Source organism: Anarrhichthys ocellatus, unplaced genomic scaffold (assembly GCF_004355925.1).
Source record: "Anarrhichthys ocellatus isolate YVR2014 unplaced genomic scaffold, GSC_Weel_1.0 scaffold32, whole genome shotgun sequence".
Classification (NCBI taxonomy): Eukaryota; Metazoa; Chordata; class Actinopteri; order Perciformes; family Anarhichadidae; genus Anarrhichthys; species Anarrhichthys ocellatus.
In genome coordinates this window covers 4,095,490-4,122,625 of record NW_022280062.1, presented here as the reverse complement: position 1 = coordinate 4,122,625, position 27,136 = coordinate 4,095,490, and the positions used below count along the sequence as shown (strand labels likewise).

General features: G+C 42.1%; 2 protein-coding genes across 7 annotated transcripts in view; both read left to right on the top strand.

Moving 5' to 3' along the window:
• Positions 1-4,361, top strand: part of LOC116393053 (rho GTPase-activating protein 29-like) — a 29,708-nt gene extending 25,347 nt beyond the window's left edge. For all 5 annotated transcript variants that reach the window (XM_031864962.1, XM_031864963.1, XM_031864966.1 and 2 more), the window contains 5 exons: positions 449-637; positions 810-947; positions 1,158-1,390; positions 1,881-2,181; positions 2,499-4,361. In XM_031864962.1, coding sequence (XP_031720822.1) covers positions 449-637; positions 810-947; positions 1,158-1,390; positions 1,881-2,181; positions 2,499-3,629 — 1,992 coding nt within the window. In that variant the 3' untranslated portion in view covers positions 3,630-4,361. The remainder of the gene's footprint in view (positions 1-448; positions 638-809; positions 948-1,157; positions 1,391-1,880; positions 2,182-2,498) is intronic.
• Positions 4,362-4,445: 84 nt separating this feature from the next.
• Positions 4,446-27,136, top strand: part of LOC116393052 (retinal-specific phospholipid-transporting ATPase ABCA4-like) — a 37,227-nt gene continuing 14,536 nt past the window's right edge. For both annotated transcript variants that reach the window (XM_031864961.1, XM_031864959.1), the window contains exons 1-26: positions 4,446-5,679; positions 6,869-6,981; positions 7,196-7,289; positions 7,491-7,632; positions 7,864-8,003; positions 8,920-9,047; positions 9,254-9,451; positions 12,275-12,364; positions 14,694-14,931; positions 15,987-16,126; positions 16,867-16,983; positions 17,452-17,649; positions 19,080-19,285; positions 20,235-20,411; positions 20,659-20,881; positions 21,160-21,381; positions 21,676-21,880; positions 21,976-22,068; positions 22,727-22,918; positions 23,440-23,617; positions 23,872-24,003; positions 24,447-24,586; positions 24,693-24,830; positions 25,384-25,565; positions 25,710-25,815; positions 26,363-26,568. In XM_031864961.1, coding sequence (XP_031720821.1) covers positions 6,916-6,981; positions 7,196-7,289; positions 7,491-7,632; positions 7,864-8,003; positions 8,920-9,047; positions 9,254-9,451; positions 12,275-12,364; positions 14,694-14,931; positions 15,987-16,126; positions 16,867-16,983; positions 17,452-17,649; positions 19,080-19,285; positions 20,235-20,411; positions 20,659-20,881; positions 21,160-21,381; positions 21,676-21,880; positions 21,976-22,068; positions 22,727-22,918; positions 23,440-23,617; positions 23,872-24,003; positions 24,447-24,586; positions 24,693-24,830; positions 25,384-25,565; positions 25,710-25,815; positions 26,363-26,568 — 3,951 coding nt within the window. In that variant the 5' untranslated portion in view covers positions 4,446-5,679; positions 6,869-6,915. The remainder of the gene's footprint in view (positions 5,680-6,868; positions 6,982-7,195; positions 7,290-7,490; positions 7,633-7,863; positions 8,004-8,919; positions 9,048-9,253; positions 9,452-12,274; positions 12,365-14,693; positions 14,932-15,986; positions 16,127-16,866; positions 16,984-17,451; positions 17,650-19,079; positions 19,286-20,234; positions 20,412-20,658; positions 20,882-21,159; positions 21,382-21,675; positions 21,881-21,975; positions 22,069-22,726; positions 22,919-23,439; positions 23,618-23,871; positions 24,004-24,446; positions 24,587-24,692; positions 24,831-25,383; positions 25,566-25,709; positions 25,816-26,362; positions 26,569-27,136) is intronic.

The following is a 27,136-nucleotide window of genomic DNA, read 5'->3' as shown; positions in this document are numbered from 1 at the left end:
TTCCTCCGTAGGGTGGCCGGGCTCAGCCTTAGAGATAGGGTAAGGAGCTCGGTCATCAGGAGGGAGCTTGGAGTAGAGCCGCTACTCCTTCGCGTCGAAAGGAGTCAGCTGAGGTGGTTCGGGCATCTAATTAGGATGCCTCCTGGACGCCTCCCACTGGAGGTTTTCCAGGCACGTCCAACTGGGACGAGACCCCGGGGAAGACCCAGAACACGCTGGAGAGATTACATCTCCCAGCTGGCCTGGGAACGCCTCGGGATCCCCCAGATTGAGCTGGAACATGTTGCCGGTGAGAGGGAGGTCTGGGTCGGCCTGCTTCACCTGCTGCCACCGCGACCCGACCCCGGATAAGCGGTGGAAAATGGATGGATGGATGGAAATTGTTTTAAGTGTCAATCAATCGGCCACTTGCTATTTCTTTATTTAACTGTCTGCGTTTCGTTACCAGTGCTCCCTGGCCTGTCATAAGAAGTGTCTGGAGACGCTTGCTATCCAGTGTGGCCATAAAAAGCTGCAAGGCAGACTGCAGCTGTTTGGTATCGACTTTGCCCAAGCAGCAAAGAACAGCCCAGATGGTGTCCCTTTTATCATCAAGAAGTGCGCGTCTGAGATTGAGAGTCGAGCCCTCAACATCAAGGTAAACTTAATTTAATGTTTATTGTTGCAACTTGGATTGCTGTACTTTTTCAAGCGATACACTTTGGAGACTTACCTTTTAAAAACCATAGTTTGGCTCACGTCTTTGATATGCCGTGATTATCTGTTACAGTAGAAATGTAACAATCCGTGCGCCTGTTTTTCCCTCACAGGGGATTTATCGTGTGAATGGTGCCAAATCACGCGTCGAGAAGCTTTGCCAGGCGTTTGAAAATGGGAAGGACTTGGTGGAGCTGTCGGACGTCTCGCCTCACGACATCAGCAATGTCCTCAAACTCTACCTGAGACAGGTGGGTGTTAAATTCTTACTGAACACGGTGGGTAACTTATGTTAATGTAAGAAGTCCTGAATGCTTAAATGTGTGATATAGTTGGTGAGCTTTTGGCTTTTTCTCTTTTTATTTGTACCTTAAATAAACATTGTATTCAGTAAACATACACTGGAACAGTTTCCATTGCTAAGAATATAAAACATATCACTGTTTCTCTTTTGTGTACAGTTACCAGAGCCATTGATCCTGTATCGATACTACAACGACATCATCGGCTTGTCCAAAGAGTGCCAGAGAGTGATTGTGGAGGAGGCTGATAAACCTCGGAGCACCCAGACAGGAGAGAAGGGGGGGGCAAGCATTCAGCTCAGCAGAGTCATTTTCAAGATCAGAGACCTTCTCCGCCAGCTGCCTACAGCCAATTACAGGACTCTGCGCTTCCTTATTGCACACCTGAACAGGTAAGGGCGGTAAGCCAACACCCAGAGCTAGTCCATTGTAAGGATTTCTGTCTGTTGCTCTCTGCACAAATACACAGACACTCAAACTTCCTCATGAGACACAAAGGGGAAACGGAGACTTCCCTATAGTACAGAGGAAGTAGCACAAAGTACATAAAACTCTATTCATGGTGACACCAATAATTTTAGAATGAACATTCTTAGCCTCTGTCCTTTATTTGAATGTTGTGGTTTTCCAGCGTAGAAGTATTTGGTGGTGTTATTGTATTTGCAGAAGTAACTGCAGAGACGTTTCGATCATGTCATGTCAAAGAAATGCTTTGGATTGTTGGCAGCCTCTTGAGGCAGGTTTCATCTTTGAGACTATTGTCCCTGAAGCTTGTTCAGTGAAACCTGTACTCGCATCTTATGGGAAACACTGACATACTTGAACAATACCTGAAATATGTCTTTTATTAATTAAACTCATCATCACTCTTTACTACCACAGAGTGACCGAGCAGGCCGAGGAGAACAAGATGACTGCGAGTAACCTGGGCATTATCTTCGGCCCCACACTGGTCAAGCCACGGCAGGCGGACGCTGAGGTGTCCCTTTCCTCGCTGGTAGACTACCCCTACCAGGCCCTGATGGTGGAGTTGCTGGTGCGACACTTTCAAACAGTCTTTGATGCATCACTTTTGTCCGGCTCTGACATCACCACGACTGGCCAGGCGTCCCCCAGACTCACCCCCCTAGAGAAGCTGCAGCGGCTCAGCAGACACTCCACCTCCCTGATGGACATCAAAGAGGTGAGGACGGATTTAATAAGGGTGCGAGAAATGCTGCTTTCATATCATATTGTACAGAATGCGAGTATGAGCAGCCAAGTGGGAAATAAATGTTCAAAAAAAGTTGCTTAAAGCCTTTGGTGGCTCCACAGGGAGCTGGATGAAGTCTAATAAATTGCATCTTTTTTTTTTTTTTTTTTTTTTTTTTTCTTTTTTTTTTCAAACTGTTTTTATGATGTATGATAATGTATATTTAATTATTAAAGCAAGGTTAAATTCATTGAATACAAATTTGATGTTCAGAGATTGTAATCTAAATGTTTATTATGTCCTTTCAGAGTGCCAAAGTGTACAAAAGATACTCCTCAGTAATCCCTTCCTCGCACATCATGGATGAGGTTCAGGAGGTCCAGCCCGGAGCAGACGGAACAGAGGTCTCAGCCCTGGACAGACTCAACGGGATCCAGGCGTCTAGTGAAGGCGAAGTCCAGAGGTCGACCTTAGTGTTCGGCCGCCCCAGCACCACCGCTGTGGCGCCAAAGGTCCAGCTACGCACCCAGCGCGCCAGACATGTGTCTCGACCGATCAGCATGCCGCTAGAACGCCTGCCCAACCCCGCCCAGATCAGTGAGAGGAATTACCGTAACAGTGCTGCTAAAGATGATGAGAGTTCTGCTGAGCGGGACCCGATCTCTGAAACTATACCAGAGATACCAGAGCCAGAAAAGGCTCGCCAGAGTGGCTCATCAAGGGTTAGCACCTACTACATCACTCCTTTCATTGACACACAGACAATGCAGAGGAGAACGTGGGACAGGAAGTACAAGCACTATGATGTTACACCCAGGACTGCTAAGATTGTGGCCAACCTGCCGTCTGTCTGCTCTGGAGTACAACCTGTGAAGGCAACCGTGCCTGTCGCAACAACCACCGCGTCTGAGGTCTCCACCACATGTACTGCGACCTCCGTTTTCTCCAACAACCCCTACACCATGTCAGTCAAGCCTGGCTGGACTTCTAAAAGGGAAAATTACGCAGATGGTTCAGTCAGTGAGTCTAGCAGCTCACCAAACCTTCTGTTATCGCTCAGGGCACCTAGAACTCTGCAGCCTCCTCCCGGAACTTTCTATAAGCCCCCTTTGTCCATTAACAGCAGAGCTAGGACGCTTCCAAACTGGACTACAACTGTTACCACCACCACCTCGTCGCTCGCCCCCACCAACTCTGCCCAGGTAGTCGCCCTGTCCTCTGCCCTAGCAAGCCCCCCACAGACACGGCTCCAGACACAGGACTCCACTGACGGCGCCACCGACCCCGGGGTCTCGACCTTCGCTACCCTTTCGCCCCCACAGTCCCCGCCCCCGAGCAGCCCCGACGACCTCAGCCCCAGCGAGACTAAACCCGTCTACCAAAGACTGCGACCTCGGCGGCTGCAGGAGCTTGAGCACAGAGAGGCCCATTTCGTCTGACGCCCAAAAAAAACATATTATATCTGTAAATAGTAATGTATCTGTGCCACAGTGTGTACTGTGGGAAACATTTTTTCTATCATACAAGCTGAGAGTGGGAGAAGATGTAGGCCTGTGAAATGAAACCATGAAAGTGTTATACGTACTAATATATTGTATTTTACATGTTCAAGTCAAAATGTCAACAGTGGTTGGTCTCCCAAGCATTCAAAGCAAACAAATACTGCCGACATTAACAAGATAACAAAAAGATGAATTTGCCAACCACTCATTGATTCATCTGTCTGTAAAGAATAGTCCCGTCGATCACTTTCCTTCTTTGAATTGAACCTATAAGTTCCTGTACAATGTTTGATTTGTTATGAAATGATACTTTATTGTAATCACACAATGCACTTAACACAGGTTCAAATTCTAATGTTGCCTTTTAATGTTCAAATGTGCTTAATTTTGTATTTTATTCCACAAGGAACGGATTGAGGTATTTTTAAACACTTTCAGTTCAAAAGAGTTCAATGTTTTTACCTTTTCAATTTGTCCTTTGTTGCCTGTGATTGGTACATCTTTTCTCAGTATGTAAACCTTATGTATCTGTTTACATTTTTTATACTCATTCATACATACTGCATGTTCGTCAGTCATTTTGTCTCATCGCATTATTTTGACTATACAGAAGAAAAATGACATGCAACAGTGGTTGCTGCAAATTAAAAAATGTAGTTTAAACTTTTACTTCTGTTCCAATTGAGTTGTTTTTTTAAAGATTTCCCTTTAGTGCCTCATAGAACAAGGGTTATACAGTATGTTTGTTTACTTTGTGTGTTATTTATGCTACTGAACTAATTGCTGTGTCACTTTTTAAATTGCAGCCTTTTGTGTATTTCAAACATGTATGCAATTTGATTTGTGGCTGTTTTGTTGCTGCATGGGACAAATTGGGGGAAAGACGCTAAGGCTGCAACTTCCAATTATTAGTTTCTTAATTATCTATTCATGACAGAAAATAGCCAAATAATCCATCACAGTTCCCTAGAGCCTAAGGCGACATCTACAAATGACTTGTTTTGTCTGGCCAACCTCTAAAACCCAATGAGAACGAAAGAAAATGATCATATTTAAGAATCTGGAAACATATTTTTGTTCGAAAAATGAACAGTGGATTATTTGCCAACGAGTTTCTGCTCATTAACTATTCCAATGTTTGTTCCGTGTGTCAGAGAACTAGGGTTATGTCTGAAACTTTTTATTTTATTTTCTATTTCTGTAGTTTACTTTGTGTGTTATTTATATAACCTGTGACATTTTGTCATTTTGTGTATTCCTACTATGAATCCACTCAGAATACTATAATTTGATGTATTTGGACATTGAAGTTGTGTGACATTGGTATCCACCAAGCTACCTACGCCACCATGTGCCTTGAATTTACCTTTGTTTTAGGGTAAGCTAGCTGTGTCTGGTGTGCACACCGTTCACAGCAGGCTTAAGTGGGTTTAATGTCACAACTGTCAAGGCTTCAAATTCTCCAAACGTGATTACCCATGTCACCTGCTCCACCCTGTCGAGCTGCCCAGAGGCGTGAGGCATTTCAGACACGAACGACAGTACGTACGTGCTCGTATGTGACTAAGTCAAAACTCTGATTTATCTTGTAGGTGTTAAGCTCAAAGACTGTCTTGCAGAGTGATAACAGATGAATCCTACTCATGGACACTTTGACGTTCGTTTTGGCTCCTATTGTGATCAAACCTGTGACCCCTGTGACGGTCTTTCTCTCCGCCAGTATCCTCTCTAGCAGATATATCTCCCCCCCCCTAATTCTGCCTCAAAATGGTTGACTGTTGTCTTTTTTTCTGCTTGCCCATGTTGAGCTGGGAGATTAGAGCAATCAGATTAGGAGTGCTGCTGACCTGCAGGCAGGGGAGAGAGAGTGGGCAGCGAGGACTCATACGGAGCTCTTCTACCTTACTTAATGTGTTTCCACTACTTCAGCTGGTCTGTGAACCTGTTTCTCTCGATGTCGTACGACTTTTATATCATTCCATAAGAGGTAAGGAACTGCTTTGTTCTTCTTGTTGACAAAATAGGATGTGATGTAAGAGCTGACAGGTATGTGGGTGCTAATTACTGTTTCTGCAAATGCTTCTAGTCAAACATAATGTCAAGGTGTGAAAACAGAGATCCTGGTAGATGCTCTTTATGATGTGTTTACCCTCATGGCTTCTTGTATCTGCTACTTAAACACGCAGCAGTTTTTCAATGCAAAAAAACATTTCTACACGTTTGTGGAAGGAAGTCCTGCTATGTGTAATTACTGTTTGAGCAATAAGGTGATTTCAGAGAAGTCAGACGTAATGATACCCTTCAGTCTCCTGTTTTAGTCTCGCAGTCTTTGTCCTCTTGTTGCTCTAGACAAGTATTTATGTCCCTGCATCCTCAGTCGACCAGTTTGAGGTAATCTATTGGACATGTCACTCTCAGCAAATTACTCATGTCCGACATTCTCTGAGCTCGTCTGCACATGACGTGTTTATGGGTTGTTTTTAAATCAGTATTCAGTTCCAAAATGATTTTCTTTTGGAATCAAGCTTGTATGATCGAGCAGGTACAAATTGGATTCATCAATCGCATACCAACTTGTTAAGAACATTGTTGGACTATATATTTTAATATTTGTGACAGTGTTTTACCAACGTGTATGTCGGTGTAGAAAAATCTCGTTTTGTCAACATGCCTACACAACAAACCTGTTAGTGCTTCTCTCAGGAGCACTTCAGCTGGGTGTACGCTTTCCAAGTGGTTTGATGGTCTTTCCCAGGTTGTAGTCAAGACCACCTTACATAAATCCAAGTTAATACCGAGACCAGGTTCAGTCAAGCTTGGGTCAAAGCCAGAGCAAAGTCGGTGCATTTGAAGATCAACAATGATGTATGTGAAAAGAGTTTTCATAGATCATCGGCTTGGTCTATAGATATGTACATATGCCGTTACATTAAAATCATAAAAGCACAAGTTTCTTTGGAGACTGAAAACAGCAGCAACAAAAACAAACCGGTCGACCGTGGAAAATATTACATGTGAAAATGTTTCCGCAAATTCAGGTCAAAAACAAAAAGCAAGTGGTCTCAATACCAGACCCAATAATGTAGTCCTGGGTCTCTGCTTGGCTCAATAATCTTACCTGCAGTAGATGGTCCCGTGTCTCTGTGAGTGCCACTGATGGAGTTGCGTATCTGCAGGTTTGTCACAGTCTGATGACCCCCTCCAGGGGTAAAGCTGCGGAGCAATGAAGACAGGCTCTCAAATCCGCCTGTTACTGTGGAAGAACTGGACCCTCCGCAAGAGACAGAAGGTATTATCATTTGTATGACCTTACAAACACTATTCAGCATAATGACAAACAAATACAAGTAACACCACAAAGTACAGCTTCCAACAGCCTTATAATAACGTCTCCAGACCGGTAGGGTTTGTTCCAGGGCCGTCGTGTCAGATTCGATTGTACAAGTGTTCCAATTTGTCTTTGTGTACATACAGTAACTCCCACTTTACTTGTTTCTGTCCAGGTCCGCTTCCTGGTTGAGATCTGCTGGCCAGTGTTGTTATTCATTGGTCTGGTGTGGCTGAGGAAGGCCAATCCACTGTACCAACAACATGAATGTAAAAAAAGAACAACTCTTCAATAACAAGCTATTTTAGTTATCTGTTTAATGAAATTCTTTTAAAACTGAATAAACAAATGGGCCTCCTAGAGTGAGCTTTTCCTTTCATGGGGAGAATAACACATCTTTACCTTTTGGCAGCTCTTTTAAATTCACGTCACCGGCCCTCACATTCACATAATTGTGATGTTTCTTTCAGGTCATTTCCCCAACAAGGCCATGCCTTCATCAGGGATTCTGCCCTGGATCCAGGGCATCTTCTGCAACGTCAACAACCCCTGCTTCAGATATCCAACCAGAGGAGAGTCTCCAGGCGTTGTCTCCAACTATAATAACTCGGTGTAAGCCTAACCACAGCCCTCTAACCGTGTAAACCTCCACAGTGCCAAATCCTTCATAAAACTGTCATTCTTTCATTTACTTATGTTTAATAATCATTTTAATTATTTTCACATTCATGCTAAAGTGCAGATTACAGTTGATTTGATAATTAGATAATACAGAATTACATTGTGTTAATAAATACATTTAATTCCTTAATAAATTCAGTGTGTTTTTTTGGCTTGCTCTAGATTGGCCCGGTTCTATGTTGATGCCCAGGAGCTTCTGCTCAATGAGGCGGAGGTCCAGCAGCTCGGCCGTCTTTGGCATGATGTGTCGTCCTTCTCAAACTTCATGGAGACATTACGCAACAACCCATCTGTGGTGTCAGGTAAAGCGCAAATGTGAGAAATGGTTCAGACAGCAGCACTTCCCTTTCAAGTGAAATGGCAAGTAAAAGTTAGTCGTTTCTTTCTCTCTCTCAACACTAATCAGACACAAGTCAGCCGTCTTTGATTGTAGCTTTCTGGACAAGATTTTGAAACTAAATGTGGACATATCTTTCCTTTACAAGGGTGATTTTCTTGTAAAGTTATTACAAACTCTTACCGTACCCTCTCAGGAAACAGTAGCAGCACTTTGATCTTAACCTTTAGATCTTGTTGTTTTCTGCACATCCTCTTTCTGTTGGTGTTTCGTGTCTTGTGTTTGTCAGAGCACCACCTTTCTCATCCGTTTTAAAAATCCTCCCTTTGACAGTAAATGTCTCATTTCTGTGACGCATTTAGCTAAATTACTTTCTGTACATTGGCATTAATCTTTCACCACTACTTGAGTTGTCAGATTTTGGATCTGGATGAACTGGTGATCGAACTTAATACATTTTTATTATTGTTCGGGTGACCAATAAAAGCATGTGGCTGCTATACAAAGACTTATCCAGGATAGAGGTGTAAAATCCCTGTTTTCCCTGTTATTCTGTTGGACGTCTCGTTCCCTGGTAATATTCCCGTTATTGTGGTCACTCATATGCACAGGATTGGTCATGACTTGGCCTGAAGGCTCACATTATAAAGGTTGTTTTTAATATTACTTCAATTTAAATTGATTGAACATTTTTTGGCAGGGATATGCGTACGAACCCACATCCTCTTGCTCACTGGACTTTCCCTGAAACATCCTGAAAATCGCTGCCAATCTTTCTCGCTGTGGCTCATTTCCTCCGTGTCGTCCAATGCTGGTCGGGTCAATGTGGCCTTTAGTGGTTCTAACCTTTCACTTATCTCTGCTTTCGATGTTTCTTGTAGGCCGTGGGCTGAAGATAAATGATATTCTGAAGGATGACGAGGTTCTGACGGCTTTCCTTTTGCAGAACACTGGCCTCTCGGAGTCTATAGTCTACCAGCTCGTCAATGCAGAAATACGACTAGAACAGGTGCCATTTGGAGGGATGAATGGGACAAGTTCAAGCATTGACTGATATTAGGTCCTCTTGGCCTATATCAAAACCATATTGAATAGCTTAAATATCTTTCTGTGGTTTAAAATCAATAAGAAGTGGTACTTATAACAATAAATGAGGATTCTTTTAGATATATCCCGCAATAAATCAAGCATTCCTTTTGTTTTCATGTTTCCCAGTTTGCCTTTGGTATCCCAGACCTGCAGCTGAAAGACATAGCCTGCAGCCAGGCTCTGCTGGAGCGCTTCATCATCTTCCCCAGTCGCATGGGGCTCCACGGGGTTCGCAACGCCATGTGTGCCCTCAGCCAGCAAAGCCTGCAGAAGATAGAGGACATCCTCTATGCTAACCTGGACTTCTTCAAAATCTTCAAACTGGTGAGTTGTGCTTTGACATTTATTTTTTTTAATGTCAATATGTCAGAGTCAAATTAATAAATAAACGGTGCTTCCTGCTGTAAAGTGGATGTTGTTCTTAAATACGTCCTTTCCTCCCTGTTTTTACTTTCCTTGTTGACATGGTAGTCATGATTTCCGGCCAGAGATCCTCTGAATGATGCATTTGATTCAAATTGATACATATATGGTGCACTAGCTTGTACTCCTGGCAGCAGGACGGTGTAGTGTATGTGGGATTGAGTAAGAATACACTACAGTGTGTGTGTGTGTGTGCCAGTTTTTAAAATAATTTTTGGACAACAATCAAGCTCCGTGGCACAGCGCAATAAGATATATCTTTTTTGGGATAGCCAGAAAAGTCCGTTTTTTTTTATTTTTTATGGGATTTGTTGACTATAAGAAAAATGTGAATTATCACAAGACTTGGAAACAGGTCCCTTCATATTTTTTTAGACGCTGTGTCACCAGGTAAATTTACATTCCCCGCTCACCTTCATAGAACTGCTTCTCCCCACTGCTCTAGTAAAATAGTGTAGTAAGGTTGATACTGTGATATTGTTTCCATAACAGCACGACCAAACATTCTGGATAGTGTACTTTATTGTGACCGCAAATGTGTTGGTAGCTCATTGTTCCATTGTAGAGCTGCTGGTGATGCCAGGACGGCATGTTGAGGCCAAGTGGCTGATTCTAGCTAGCGCTGCCAGACCTGTTCGTTCAGTCACCGGCTTCATTTTGGGACTAACTTGGTTTCAAATGGTTACAAATATATTTACGAACAAACAAGAAACATAGAGAAGGCAGTACAACAGAGCTTTTCTTTGTTTCCTCTGAGTGGCACCACAAGTTACAGATCATTCTTTTTAATGAAAGAAAAAAACATTTTTATTTATTTATTTAATGTATTTGTAAAGTATCTCCCCTTTCAGAAGTAGATTTATCTTTATAGAACAGTAAAGAAAATAAAAGCAGCATTATGAAAATTAGATACATCATCACACCGTATTATGTTGAACTTGTTTCCCCTTCACACCCTCTAATTTCTTCTATATATGTCAGGTGAGTCAGGTGAAAGCTGATGGTATTATCCCTCTTGGCCTGTTTTTCTAATGGGCTTAGCTAGACCCCGCCCGCCTACAGTCTGTGAGTTATTCTGTAAGACGTGATGCTGCTTCTTGTATAAATGCATTACCAACATGTGTTAGTCTGAAGAGCGCACCTGTTTATCGGTAAGAGAGCTGCTGGCTAAATCAGTAGGAGCATGGAAGGAATGCAGTGTCTTACATTACAAATTTTTTGAGGTGAATAGACTAGAGCAGTTGCATGAGTTACATAAAATAGACACAGTCTTGATTGATGGCATGGATGTTTGATGGATAGACTAAATGATTGACAATTTTATTAGCATGACTATAAAGTTGTTTTATCAATTTTCATTCTGTATTTTTTGTATTATTTATTTCTTGTCTCTTTTTGGTAATATTTTTATTACCATTTTTTATTTAGTACTTGACCTCTCACGAAACCATCTTATCTGAGATCATTATTTTCATATGTTCCTGTTGGCTGTAATATCCATTTACTCATTCGTTATTTTTACCTGCTTATCCTCTCTAGGGTCACTGAGGGCTAAAGCCTATACAATATTAATCAATATAAAATATATTATATTGAAAAAATATACTTGCAATTGGAAATTACCTTGTGCTGAAACATATTTTAAATGTTCTTTGCAGTTAAACAGTACTTCCCCAGAACAGTACTGTACTTTTACAACTGATATAAGGAAACTTAAATCTCCTGAAAACGTGGCCTCTAATGCTAAGTAAAAAAAACAAAATATACAAATGCAGAGAAAACACCATCACAATAGCTATGAGGCAACACTACCATACATGCAGTATTGAACTCTAAGGTGTTTTTGAGGCTGTAGTCCATCTTTTATTTACTGTGCACATATTGGTAACATTTTCTGTGAATATGAGAGAAATATGACAATTTTTCTCATTAGTTTGTACTACGGTAGCATCTTAGTGGGGATCTATGCATTTAACCCATTACCTCTGTTAAGTTTAAAGCCCATTACCACAGTGACCTCTGCCTTGAAACAACTTGATACGCTCATGACCCCCTTCTCCCATCCACCTCTCAACACGCTCCCTTTCTGTTCCCTCGCTTTCTCTCTCCCCCCCCCCCCCCCGCACCACCACCCTCCTTCCTTCGTTCATTGAAATGCAAGCGCGAGGAATGCAGGAGGAAGGATATCACATGTGCGTGTTTGTCTTTGCATTCGGGGTTTCCGTAGCCCTCACCACTCTGCTCTGACCAGGCCTTTTCTAACGCCTACTGCTAATGGTTTCTCAAGATAAAATCATTGAAGGGGTTTTAGCGGAAGTATGTTTCGATATCGAACAACTGATACAGTTCAAGTTTGAAACAGGTTCATTTCCTCAATAAATACGGACAACACCTAAATTGTGTGATAAAAAAAGAAGGCAGAATGGATAGTGTGATGTGGCTGGTTGTACTGTCTAAAGAAAATGTGCAAAAAATGGATTCTTCTTTGCAACAAACATTTCTTGAAACTCGGTTTCCAGGACTTTAGGGTTGCTGTTTTACAGGTTTCTTGAAAGATATCAATGTTTATCCGTCTAAGGTGATCATCGGACTTAAACAGAGCAGTGATGTTTATGATACAAAAGAACAAAGAGCAAATTGTGTTGAACCTCTTCTATTTATTTTTAAAACACTGTATGAATATTGTTCACTTGACTGACACATCTTGTGACTTTGTTTGCCCAGATGCCTCAGGTTCTGTACAGCAGCTCCGAGGGGATTGACCTGCACCTCTGGGGTCGGGTTCTGAAGGCAACGTCAGAGAAGATCCAAGTTGTAAGTGCTCCAAAGACCATCAATCCCTTTTTACTCCTGGCTATTCAGTCCTCAGGCACCAATATTTTTAGCCCTGCAGGAAACTCGTCTCTTCCGCTGTTCCCAGTTTGAAGACTGCTCACAGAGGAGGCTGAGTGATGGGCTCAACAATGTGGGGTGTACGTGTGTGTGTGTGTGTGTGTGTGTGTGTTAACAACCTTCATGTGAACTGTACAAGCGCTGATGTGTCATTGTACGCTCATGTGATATGTGGGTAAGGACATGTGTATGTGCATCATGTTTATAACCATGCATATTTGTGTGTGGGTGCTAGCACATACAGATTGTGTCTCACGTGTATAGTTGTGCATGTATCTTTATCACTGTATTTATTTATTACATACATTTATTATTTAATAAATCTGAATCAAATAGAACAGAAATGAAATATGATATAAAGGAATACAGCAGATACTGTGGAGGACTTTTATATAATGTAAAAACATATTGTAGATAAATAGAATAAAATAGATTTGACAGATAATAGAATAGATGTTATAGATAATTATATTAGATATACAATAACAGAAGAGAATAGAACCAAATGGATATTGCAGATGAATAGAATAGAATTGATATCGATAAATAGAATAGTTATTGTAGATAAATAGAATAGATAATGTAGATAAAAACATAGAATAGATCTAGATAAATAGAAAAGAATAGATATTGTAGATCAATAAAATAGAATTGAATAGACATATAGAACAGAACATAATTGAATATATAATGTCGGAATAAAGACTTGAACAGATATTGTAAAGACATATGATAGATATTATGTAATCCAGCATATTTTACAGAACAGGATAGAACTGAATAGACATTGTAAAAAAAATAGAATGAAATAGATGATTAAGATAATTAAGACGAGCACATGTACAGACACAAGAACAGAGACAGAGTGACTGGGATTGCGCTGTGAGTTTCAGCACGTTCACTGCATGTCCCAGGGCTTAGTGTATCCCATCATCACCTTAGGCAGGGTGTGGGAGAGAGAGACAGGGTGGGGGTGGGGGTGGGGGGCTCGAGGGAGAGAGACATTCCTCTGAGGTGACACATCCTGTAGGTGGGTCCTTTGTATCACTGTGGTGACAGAAAGGCGAGCCAAATGCTCTCATTACCCACCTCTCCTTCCTTTCAATTTACTGTGTGTGTGTGTGGGTGTGTGTGTGTGGGTGTGTGTCTATGAGATAATGAATAAGAAAAGGGAGGAAAATGGAGGGAGAGCGAAATAAATCAGGAGTGTGTTTTAGCATGTGTGTGTGTGTGTGTGTGTGTGTGCATGTACTGTATATGTTCACCCGTAAAAGGATGCTTTGAGTGTTGGCAATGAGTCATTTTAATCACTGACTCCTGAAACCACTTTGATTATCAATGTTACGATATTATCTTCATTTAAAGTTGTAAGGGGATTATAGAGCTAGTCTAATAAAGATGAAGGCTTATGAACAAATATTACTGGCAGAACTCAACTCCACCTACAATCAGATCCCTCCAGAGATTATCTAAAGATTTAGTAATTTCTCAGATTTGAGGACAAAAACAACTCAAACATAAAACTCTAAATCATTGGCAGCCCCCTCGCTATTTCTTTAGAAAGGAAATGATGCGTACCGGGGAGAAATAAACTTGGATGAAGCTATTTTTGTTCAATCAATAGGAGGATATTTAGTCCATGTGAGAGGAGAGGCGTCCGTCCAACATGTTTGCTTATCTTTCAAACTATTGTTTTCTAGTGATCGTTTATGCTCTGCTATTCACAGTACGAACAAATATGGAGGACATAATTGTCAGTTGATCCACCACTCTGGTCCAGACTGAAATATCTCAGTAACTATTGGATGGATTCATTCATGATGAATCTTACCTGTAAAAGTCTTGATGATCCCATTAGCCTAAATTGTGCTTTTGTGTTTAAGGCTTATTAGCGATTATTTCATGCTAACATGCTAAACTAAAATGGGCTCTGCATAAGTATAACTTCAGATAGCCGCTAGCAGGCTGTAGACTCTTAGTCCTGTTAATACAATAAAGAATTTGGTTTTTGAGAATTTGGTGTTGAGTTTGTACCTATATTTTAAAACTCAAAATTCAAACTGCCCTGTGTACGTCAGCTGTGTGACACACATAGAAAAGGATGAGGGTAGAAGGCAAACATGAGAAGAAACACTGCTGTTGTTCTGGACGATAGCTGGATCTAATGAAGGTTTTAAAACGGTATCAATTCAACAGGTACATTGATCTCTCAGAGATTCTCTTTCAACTGGCCATCTCTGACTTTTTACAGCTGATGGAACGGAAGAGTTCTCAGGAGCTCCTGAAGGCGGTTTCCTCTATGTTTCAAAGCGGGGGTCCCGCCTCATTCACACAGCTGATGTCCAGTGTGTCGAGCCTCTTCTGTGGATACCCAGAGGGAGGCGGCTCCAGGGTCCTGTCCTTCAACTGGTATGAGGACAACAACTACAAGGTGTTTCTGGGAGTCAATGTAACCAAGAACCACAACTATGTCTATGACGACACTGCCAGTAAGTGAAGAGGTGTCGAACTGTAAAAGTCTCAATGTATGAAAAGAAGATCAGGCACACTTCTCTCGCTCAGCATCACAATTTATTGATCATACTAGCGTTTCAGTCTCTCTGAATCTCTATCAAGAGTGTTTTAGACTCCCATTCTGTGTGCACAGGTGGGCCAAATATTCTCTCAATAATTGACAGCAGCATGTGTACAATCTGCAGCACGTGTACAATCTGCCCCGTGAAAACAAACAAGCTACTGTACATACCACGGTACATAATTAAATCTATTTACAATAATATTTCCAGAAATTGCATTTGTGATGATTGAAAACATCGGCCTTACAGCTTTCATAAGTCATTCAGAGTTGTGTACTCGTATGCATTGCTTGTATCTCGAACGTACAATAAGAAGGTCTATAAGAGTTTTAGGAGCATGGCATGCAATGGTATCTCATCATTCAATCCTTTGGGGGATAGTTTGCAAATGTAATATCCTGTATACCTTTATAGAGTGGTGCAGGAATGAGTTAGCATTTTGGCACTTCGGGTTCCCTCGTCTCAAAGTCAATTATGTTTTGAATAGGTTTTTGGTTAGATGCCTGAAATAAGATCTGTGGTCAACACAAGCTTTTTTCAAAGAGAAGTCTTGTAAATTCTTGTAGTCCATCCAAGTTCATCCATCAAACAGACAAAATATGTCATCAATCTATCAATACCATTCGAAATATGTTTTTGTGGGATTATACATTTTTTTGAATGAATTCTGAGCCACAGCAGTGTGTGGGATCTTCTTTTCTCAAGATTCAAGTGATACTTTCCAATGCAATCCATCTGAGATATGAAAAAAACATATAAGAGTCTGTAAATCACCATAAAGCTGTTGGATAAGCACTGGGTAACTAATTTAGCATACTTGACTGTTGTCTGTAACTTTATTGATAGCGTCTGAATGCTACTAAAGTCTGGAGGATAAAAGAAAGTTCAATATGATGCTTTATACCTCTTACTAAATCTATTTTCGCCTTCTTCTAATCTTGCTGTTTTTGCAATTGCTCTTCCATTAGCTCCCTCCTGCAACGCCTTGATGCAGACCCTGGAGTCCAACCCTGTCACAAAGATTGTGTGGAATTCAGTCAAGCCCCTGCTGATGGGAAAAATCCTGTACACCCCCGACTCCCCTGCCGTCCACAAGATATTAAAGAGAGTAAGAGAGACCACCTCCAGCCCGACCCCTCACCTCTCTGTCTCTCCACTCACTTTTTTCTCTCCTTCTCCATTTCTTTCACCACTCTATCTGTTTTTAATGCGTCCACTCCAAGCCCCCACCCTTCTTAGGAATGAGCTGACTACCGAGGCAGAGGAGGGTGGAGGGATTGGGGGGGGGGGGGGGGGGGGGGGGGGGGGGGGGGGGAGATCTGCTGCAATGTGAGGGAAGGGAAGAGGAGGGGAGAATTAAACAATAAACTGAATGTGAGGGTGCATTGGTGAAAGCAAAAACAGAATGTTTTTCAGTCACATCTCATTTCAGTCACATCTCATTCAGTGTTCCTGACACAAAACAAATCTCACGTTTTTTTTTAATGAGAATTTAGCGACCTGCTCCGGAGAAGAAAAATGACCTAATGTGACTGTTTACTTGTTTACTACCCATGGTGTTTATAGAGTATTGTAGTGTAGAGCTCAGATCAGGTTTCATGGATCTCACTGCTGTTATCTGGTTGACACTATTTTTATGCAATCTCAAGTATCTTGAGTCAAACAAGATAACCAGAATCAGTTAACATATCAATGTTATCAGCACACGTCAACAGAGTTATGTGTTGACTGTGCTCCTTCACTGCTGGCGTACTACAATTATATGATCTGTGAACTTTACATCAATGTAAAATTACTTTATATAGTGAACACTTGTTGCTCATGTGTGTATGCTTGTGTGTGTTGCAGGCCAACACAACATTCGAGGAGTTAGAGAGGTTGCAGAACATGGCCAAGGCCTGGGGGGAGTTGGGACCTCAACTCTGGACTTTCTTCGACAGCAGTTTACAGATGAACATGATCAGGGTAGGAATACTGCGCATACACACAGATGCAATCATACCTTTGAAAGTATTTAAAATGTACTATGATGCTCCAATTCAAAAGAACATATGAGCCTCACGGTAGAATAAGCCTCACTTATAACATAACCAGTGTTAGAAGCAACCAATAGTAAACACACGGACAAAAATCAATTAGATGGATTTATGTTAAATTCGAGCCACAAATTCTTGGAAGAATCTTGTGTGCTGCAGCGCTATTTAAAGACTGCAGGCAAACAATTAGCATTCAGTTTGACCAAAAACAACGGGGCTGATATTTTGAAATTGTATTAATTTTGTTGAAAAATAATAATGTTTATGGCTTGAAACCCAAAGGCATTTTTTCACTTTCCTTGAATATGTATTCAGCTAAGTGAATGGCACTTGCTCTTGCATATGTAATTTGTCTGTATTACACGCAATAACTTTATTTCTGTCTCAATCGCTGCAGGACACGTTGAGGAACCCGACAGTGGTGCACTTCATGGACAATAGTCTGGTGGACACTGACTTTACCACCAAACACATTCTTAACTTCCTGTACAACGGTCCAGAGAAATACAGGGAGGCGGACATGCCCAACTTTGACTGGAGGAATATTTTTAACATCACCGACCAGATCGTACGCATGTTCAACCAGTACGGAGAGGTAAGAAATACAAGATAGTCTCTGTAATCTCATCTGTCTATCTATCTATCCGTCTGTTTTTCTTCTTTACCCCAGCAACTATTTGCCAAATGTTGCACATTCCCAGGACTAAGTGTCCAGTGTTTTTGTAAGACCAACTCTCAGCTTTCCAGACAGGTGCATCAGTCTTCCAGGTCTGCTCCCAGGAGATTGCAGACAGGCCCCTTTGAAACAGATCAGGCCACTTAGCCCTGCTATAGAGCCGCTCTCCCGTCCTGTAGGCTGAAAGGTGGGGAGAACAAGCCTGCTGTCACCCCCCTCCTTTGCTCTTATTGTGGAGCCAGTGATAAAGTGGGGAGAAGGTGGCAGTGAGTCACCCCCCCTATGAGCTCAATGCGGTTTTAGTGCATGGCCCCGCATTGAAACAGACCCCTGCGCCTGTGAAATAAAAGAGGGCAAATCACTCTATCCATCCTTCACGCCTTCCCTCTCTCCTCTCGCGACTGATTTAAAGGGGGCAGGGGTTGCGGTTTTGGTGAGAGCGCTATCAGGGCTGGCATCTCAATCTGTCCTTTGTCTCCAAGTTCAGCATCCAGACCCTTCAGAGCCCCACAAACAAACCCAGGCAGTTTAGCCAATTAGGTATAGCTGTCAGCCAGCATTGGGCCATAGGATAACTACTGCTGCCGTTAGCATTGGGTCCTCTCGCTCCATCAGGGGTATGTTTCTCACAGTGAAATCCCATTGGAACATGTGTATCAGTGAGGGTCTTTCTTCTCAGCCCATCTCCGAGTGAACATTATTGTGCTGTGAATGTATAGTCCCTTAAAGATGAATGGGAAGTGGTCTCTCCTCTTTCTTTGAGCGCTCTCAGGGTATTGTACAGTAATGTGAATGGAGACATTAGACACGGTGTACACAGGGGTGTTGGGAGGTTAGAGAGCACCGTGTGTGGGTGTGTGTGTGTGTGTGTGAGTGTAGGGTGGGAGTTCACATGGCAATTATGCGTGTTTCATTGGGAGAGAGAGCATGTCTGCGTGTGAGAGTGAACCGAATTGTTTGTGTGTAGGTGTATGTAGTTGTGCTCATGTGTGTTTAGATGCACGTGTTCATGTATTTGCTTTCCTGCATGTATGTGTGTGCGTGTTTGTGTCTGTCGCTGTAGAATGAATGTAGTAGCTCAGATTTCCCCATGTCACCAGATCGCCTCAGTGAATGATGGTTCTGTTAAGAGCGAATGGAAATTCACAAAACTACACATAAAATGACCAACAGAGGTATTTTTTGAAACCTTTCTGGTGCCAATACAATACCTGGGAAACCCCAAATGCCACATGCACCTGATCTAATACACAAAACAGCATTTGGAAGAGCAAATGGCATTCTACTAACTGCGGTAGCATACAACATCTTCCCAACATCCACACCACTCTCTTCTCCACTGATTATAGTGCATCAACCTGGATAAGTTTGTGGCTTACACAGATGAGTCCCAGATGACCCATCAGGCCTTGTACCTACTGGAGGAGAACAAGTTTTGGGCCGGCGTGGTCTTCATGGACATGTATCCCTGGACCACAAGTGTACCGCCGCATGTCAAGTACAAGATCCGCATGGACATTGACGCAGTCGAGCGCACCAACAAGATCAAAGACAGGTCAGTAACAGCTGTGTGGACAGATGTTTTGTTACCAGGACTGCCCACCACTCCGTATCACGCTGTATATTATTGTTTCATTTGAAAAATTGTTTGACATCTGGAAAGAAAAAATATATTTCTATATTTCTGTAGCAAATGTTTCTTTTTTCCTATCCGGTCAATTGTGCTGTGACCACAGATACCAGTCCCCAGTCTTTTAAGGGACGCAGTTTCCAAAACATTGGTATTATTGCACAAAAATGTAGCAAAGAAGAAAATGAGGTACTTTCTTATACATTTCATTGCAGCTGACTGGTATGCATACACACAGGGGAAGGATCCAACCAGTAAAGTTTAGACAACCCACCCTTCCTTCATTTTTTTTCCATGTTGTTACTGCTGCATTAATGAGGCAATTTATATGGATTTGTCACATTCCATGAAGGAGGAAAAGAGAAGCTTCTCCAGCTGGCCTCAGTGCGTTTTCCAAAGTCTCTTGGTGGTTCCATATTAACTCGATACCTGCCCTTTCATCCTCCCATGTGAGGCTTTCGCATGCATTTTCCTTTCCCTTTGATCTTCCATTCATAAACAGACTGTATGTCAATAGCCCCCGGGGTGAGCAAAATGTTTTAGCTGTTTACAGTGCACCAACAGGCTGTAATGGACCCAGTGGGAGTCCTGCCTCTATTCAATTGAATAATCAGATTGTAAGAGGGCTTTGCCTCGGACTTATCCGCTTAAGTAGAAGCAGTGCACATGTGGTGTGTGTGTGTGTGTGTGTGTGTGTTGCTCTAGAGACTGTGGCTTCAAGATGTTGTATTATGAAAATGTTTTATTGGGATTATTTCAAACAACAAAAAAATGCTTAAATATATTGTTTGTGTGACGAATGATATTGTGGCTACATTTTAACGGATAAGATCCTCTAGCCGCCTGTCATTCAGTCTCTGTTTTCCCCTCTCAGGTACTGGGACCCCGGCCCCAGAGCAGACCCCATGGAGGATCAGAGGTACATCTGGGGAGGCTTTGCCTACCTGCAGGACATGATTGAACACGGCATCATCAAGCATCACACAGGCCAAGACTGGCCACTCGGGGTCTACGTCCAGCAGATGCCGTATCCGTGCTACGTGGATGACCAGTGAGTGAACCGGTCACCTTATGTAACAGAAGATCGTTCACATGGTCGATGCGTTACAACCCCCTCCCACCCCCCCACCCACAAAAAAAACAAAAACAGCAGCCATGACAGCATACAGAACATTTTTAGCGTGAAGAATTAAAGTTAGCAATGTTATATTTCTCATGGGTCCAATGAGATTCATCATTTAAGTGTTGGGGTCACATCCTTACTTCCGCTCCCTCTCTGCTCCTCTCTTCTGCTCCAGCTTCATGATCACACTGAACCGCTGCTTCCCCATGTTCATGGTGCTGGCCTGGATCTACTCTGTGTCCATGACTGTGAAGAGCATTGTGCTGGAGAAGGAGCTGCGCCTCAAGGAGACTCTCAAAGCCTTGGGGGTCGACAACGGAGTCATTTGGTACACGTGTTTCATCGACAGCTTCGTCATGATGACTGCAAGCACGGCGCTGCTCACCTCCATCATCATGGTAAGAAGAACAGGGTGGACAGGGGAAAGGAGGAGGATGATAGAAAAACTAGGGTCAAGTTTTATTCGCTGGTTTGGAGGGTTTTAATATTTTTTGCAACGTGCAATGGTGTCCTCTTGTGGATGATTTTTAAAAAGCTCTATATTAATGGAGACAGATGTTTTACTCATGCAGCCAATCATTGCAGGGGCTCTGTGCTTGTTTACAGGTGTGTTTCGATGTTTTAGTGAAAGTATTCTCAATGTAATCACACGTATATCTTTTTTTTTTTCTTTCAGGGTGGAAAAGTGCTGAATTACAGCAACCCCATCCTTGTCTTCTTTTTCCTGCTGACTTTCACCATCGCCACCATCATGCAGTGTTTCCTGATGAGTGTGTTCTTCAACAAGGCCAACATGGCAGCCGCCTGCAGCGGCATCATCTACTTCACCCTCTATCTGCCGCATATCCTCTGCTTTGCCTGGCAGGACCGCATCACCAAGAACATAAAGATGGCTGCTGTATGTCTGATTTCCTTGTGTGACTTATTTTACAAATGCAGAAAAAAAAGCATTTGCAAGTGTAGGGAGTATTTATTCCAATTTCATGTTTTTAAGGGAGATTATCATAAAAAAACTTTCATCAAAAATCTCTTCTCTTACAAGTGCAACAAAACAGGCAGCAAGGATCACTGATTGGCCTTGAATATATGTGTACATTTGACGTTGACAATTTGAATATTGAGACATTTAAATTTGCAGTATTATTTCCTTACGTAGATATTCTGTGATTCATACGTCCCTCTGCTTCTCTAGAGCTTGTTGTCTCCAGTGGCCTTTGGCTTCGGGACAGAGTACCTGTCGCGGTATGAGGAGCAGGGTTTGGGTCTGCAGTGGAACAACATCATGACCAGCCCGTTAGAGAAAGACACCTACTCCTTCCTCACTTCCATTCTCATGATGGTGTTTGATGCTGTCCTCTACGCCGTCCTGGCCTGGTATCTGGATAACGTCTTCCCAGGTTGGACTGCTAATATATACTGCATCGTTTACTTTACCGCTTTATAGGTACTACAAGTTTATCACACTGAGGATTATATCAAATTTCTCCCTCAGGACAGTACGGCATTAGTCGACCATTCTACTTCCCATTCCAGGCCTCCTACTGGCAAATGCCTGCACCCTCACAGACAGCAATTCCTGATCAATGTAAGTGTCACTGACTCTAAAATCTCTTACATGCCTCACAAGTGAGGAGCAGCCCTGCGACTGGAGGTTTCTTGCTCAGCTTTGCCCAAAAAAGCAATTGCTCCCCAGAAAAGCTTCTAATTCCGGCTGGAAGATTGTGATTGTGTTGGAAAGGTCAATATAAGGTTCATAATGAATAAAGTCGCCCACGAGAACGATTTTCTCTCTCGCCTCCTCCAGCACTCCTGGAGCAGGAAATGAGTCAGCTTGGTAGAGCGCACTCTTGCCAGCACAGAGTCTGAAACCAAGTCGTCCCAGCAAACATAATGTTCGCATTAAGATAAGAGCAAGTTTTATAGACCTTTGATCTGAATGTATCATATTTCATAAACATCCCATAGAAAGCAGTCAGCAAATCAATAAAAACAACAACAAGCAGGGTATAAGTTGCTATGTAACTCCCCTCCAAGCCATGTAACTGCAAGTTAAAAGAATCTCTTCTGGTTAACATTTCATACTGTTGGCATCAAAGTGAAAGAAACACTTTTTTTTTGCCATCACTAGCAACATAAACGTACATGTGGTCAACTGTGCGAGGGGAACTTTTCACATGTGCTACAGAAAACTTGCACCAGACACATCCCAACTGACAAATGGCTCTGTGTTCTGTCTTTCTCAGATCCAGAGACTCCTGAAACAGGCAACTTGGAGAAGGACACTGATAGCAGGGGAACACCGGAGACATACACCTGTAATGGTTCAGCGGGCAGGAAAGCCTGTAAGCACCAACGTAAGAGGGATCAACTGGAGAGAGAGAGGGAGCTGCTAAGACGACATGAGGAAACTCCAAACGAGGAGGATTGTCAGGAAGGTGAGGACACAAATACAGAGCAGAAGCCTCAAGGCAAGCTGTAAGTGAAAGAAGGACTGACTGGAGATGAGAAAATGACACCAAACTGCACGTGGGGAACACACTGAGGACATCTAGTGGACAGAATGGGTAACACATCACACACTGGAAATACTAGAGGGAAAAACAAATAAAGAGGTGTGATTGTGCCCATTCTCATAATGATAAAGTAGAGGACTGCTATAAGGATTTAAATAGGAGTTTCTATGTTAATGAACAATATTTATTTGAGTCAAACGTGATAAAATCTTCAAGCCTTTATATTGTTACGTGACGCAGGCCTCAGTTAAGCCAGTGAAAGGATGGGAAGGAAATATTTAATGGCATGTGATATTCCAGCTTAAATTTATGGACTGAAACATTTTTTTCTTTTTATGTGTTTTTGTTTCACACTATTTCATTTCTATTGGTTATTGTGCCGAGCATTATATAATCTAAATGCATCTAAAGGAAAGTGTTAACTCAGTCTTTTTGTATTGCAGGTCAGTTGTTCTTTGAGCCTGAGCCATTGGGCCTGGTGATGGGGGTGCAGATTCAGGACCTGATGAAGGTGTATGATGGAAGTTGTCGTCCAGCTGTCAACTGTCTCAACATCAATTTCTATGAAGGCCAGATCACATCCTTTTTGGGTCACAACGGGGCTGGAAAAACCACCACTCTGTGAGCTGAATCAGATTCCACAAGTTACAAATGTCTTTAATTACTCAGGCTCAGCCTCAAAAGACGTAAACTCAGATCATTTGATCAGAATCTGATAGAATAGGCTAATTAAACAAGTTCAAAAGGCTCAGAGGTTAATGCAGGCTCAGAGGTTGGCTGGTTCATATATCTATTAAACTAGTTTTAATACTTGCAAGGTGATAATCTGGCAACCCTCATAGTATTGGTGTTGTATGTGCTTCTGCTCTGTCCAGGTCCATCCTGACTGGCCTGTTCCCTCCTACATCTGGCACAGCTTACATTAATGGAAGCGACATTAGGACTGACATGGACACAATTCGCTCCTCCCTGGGGATGTGCCCGCAGTACAACATCCTCTTCAAACAGTGAGTTCCATTACAGACCGACAGGACCAGTACCATTTCACCATAAAAACATTTACATGTATACAGTGTTTCCATTATATACAGCAGACAAAAGTAAAATAATCAAGGAGCTATTTATGTTGAACAAACTTAAATTACTCGTCAATTGCATTTCCTTAGTTAAAGGTTGCTCCAGTAATTGAACTTTGAAAGTTTAGAATGTCTTCATTTTTAATAAAGTGAGAAACAGACTTTGTTCAAATCAATACATTCTTCACACATTGGCTTTTGACAGCAGTTTCTGAAAGCCAGGAACATCAGAAAGTTCACTTCCCCATCCAGACTTTCCCAGCTTTCAAAGCAGCCACACTGTCCAAAAACTGTCAAAACAACAATTTTACACTCTTCCTCAGTAAAGTTAAAAAAAAAAAAACGTTATTATCGCTGCCCTGTTTTTGTCCCAGTCTCACAGTGGAAGAGCACATCCTGTTCTACTCACTGCTGAAGGGTCGGACTCAGGAGGAGGCGGAGAGGGAGGTTGAGGACATGCTGGTGGACCTCGGGCTGCCTCACAAGAGAGACGACGAGGCTCAGCATCTCTCAGGTTGGACCGCTTGTTTCTCTGTGTTTGTGAAAGGAAGTGAGCAAGAATTGCGTTCATTCCTTCATCATTGTTTCTGCTCTGAACTGTTGCCTCTCACACTCTGCAGGCGGTATGCAGAGGAAACTGTCAGTTGCCATGGCGTTCGTTGGTGGGTCAAAGGTTGTGATCCTGGACGAACCCACCTCGGGAGTGGACCCCTATTCCAGGAGATCTATCTGGGACCTCCTACTGAAATACAGAGCTGGTAAAAAAAATCTCACTGCAGCAAAGTCAAATTTAACCCATTAAGCGCCACATTTCAGCCCTCCAGGTCAACACTTTATCCCTTTAGATCCACATTTTACCCTAACCAGTACACATCTCACCCCTAAGGTCCAATTTTTACTGCTGCTCTGGAGACACTGAAGAATGAAAGCAAAACCTCTCACAAGCTATCAGCTCTCCTAAGGCACTTGAATTAAGTAGTCAACTGATCAAACGGAAAAATTCAACTACACTGCTACAGCAGAAGGAAAGAAATATGCAGTCACAAAATCAATAATCTGTTGGCAAAAGCACTTTAAATTTATGGTAACTTTTTTGGAAAAATTCTGGTGATCTGTTTTCTATGTGTGATCTAAATTGTTTTCCCTCCATTGTGTTTATTACTTAAGAACAGGTGAAAAAAAAAAAAGGTTTTGCTAAAATAAGTCATAAACATAGGAGAGAAAACTATTAAATCTATTAAAATGGGCCCCTTTGACTCAAATGACATGTCAGTAAAAAGTACTTTATTAAAACTTTGACCCTTTGTGCAGGCCGGACAGTGATCCTATCAACTCATCACATGGACGAAGCTGATCTGCTGAGTGACCGCATCGCCATCATCTCCAAAGGACAACTCCACTGCTGCGGATCCCCCCTCTTCCTCAAGAACTGTTTTGGAGTCGGTTTCTATTTGACACTTGTTCGCCGGATGAAGGATCTCAAGAAGAAGGAGGTAAGCTTTACCTGTTACACAAAATCAGCCAGATACGCACCTGTCTCTTCATTCTTCACAATCGATTTCAAACACAGACCCACAAATTAGAATACCTACTTTTCTTTTGTAAAAGTGTTCTTGTCTGTGCTGCTTTTCTATCAGAATGATTGCGACTGTGCCTCAGACTGCTCCTGTTCCTGCTCCATGTGTACCAGATACAAAGATCAGCCTCAGAACCAGTCCCAGCACCTAGACAGAGCTCTGGATGGTAAGTGAACACTGCATTATCTGTTACCGTTACTGCATACTCCTGAGCTTCTCCTCTGTCCTCTGTTTATGTGTGTATGTGTTCTCTTGTACGAACAACTTGAGATTCAGACCCAGTGAGTGAGGCATTTGTGGAAATTGAGAAAAATGTTTTTCAGAGCCTTTAAGTCAATGAAGGTCCTCACAAGTATAGCAGTACAAGCCTGTGTGCGGGTATCAGTGCGCAGTGGTTGATAGTCTGACTGGCCCACTTATCCAAGTTGTAAAACAGATACAGAAACAGAACACATTATTTTCTCAAATTTATAATTCAGTGGTGATATTGACCCATGTGCCTTTTCCTCCTACATCTGCTTGAGGACACTGTATTTTAGAAGCTTTACTCATCTATTTTAGTGCTTGAATAATGGTGTTTGTTTTTTGTTTTTGGCATAATTAGCACTAGCAGTTTCCCTTTCTTTGTCCTTTTCATGATTTCTGCTATATTGTGAACACTTTACTCTTAATTACCCTGCTCCAAAAATGATGAATTTCTGTCTTCTTCCCAGGGGATATAGACAACATCACCAGCCTCATCCACCACCACGTTCCTGAAGCCAAGCTGATCGAGATGATCGGCCAGGAGTTGACCTATCTTCTTCCCAATAAGGGCTTCAAACATCGAGCGTATGCCAGTCTGTTCAGGGAGCTGGAGGAGACGCTTGCTGACATGGGCCTCAGCAGCTTTGGCATCTCTGATACATCACTAGAAGAGGTAGGGACATCGGCTGTCTCCGTCTGTTGACATCACCCACAACTTGTGTGGCGCCTTAATGCTGCATTTACCCTGCATGAAAAGATGGTAAATAAAAGCGTCCAGAATATATCGATTTTTCAGCTTTGTGAATTCTGATATGATTAACAAGAAAACACTCATAGCCAGGTTAAATAAAAACACGTCATCTTTTGATAATAACTTTTACAATTACAAAGCAGGATACAACCACTTCTGGAGTATTTTTGTCAGTAGATAAAGTACAAGTTGCTTTTGTTTATTACTGTTTCCTTAACGTCTTGTTTTCTTTACCACTAAAGGTGAAAAAGTCTGCTGCTACAATAAGGTTATTTCAGTTTTTTAAAATACAGATCAATTTGTTAAATCATTTCCATGTATACAATGAACTGCAGAGTCCTGGTTTTGAATTTGCCCGAGGACTTTTGTAGCTCTCTCTCTCTCCCTTAATTTCGGTTATCTCTCTGCTATCACTGTCTCATAAAATGCTGAATTGATAAATACATTCCCTATAAATGAGACTCAGTATTTTAATACAATAATAAGGTTA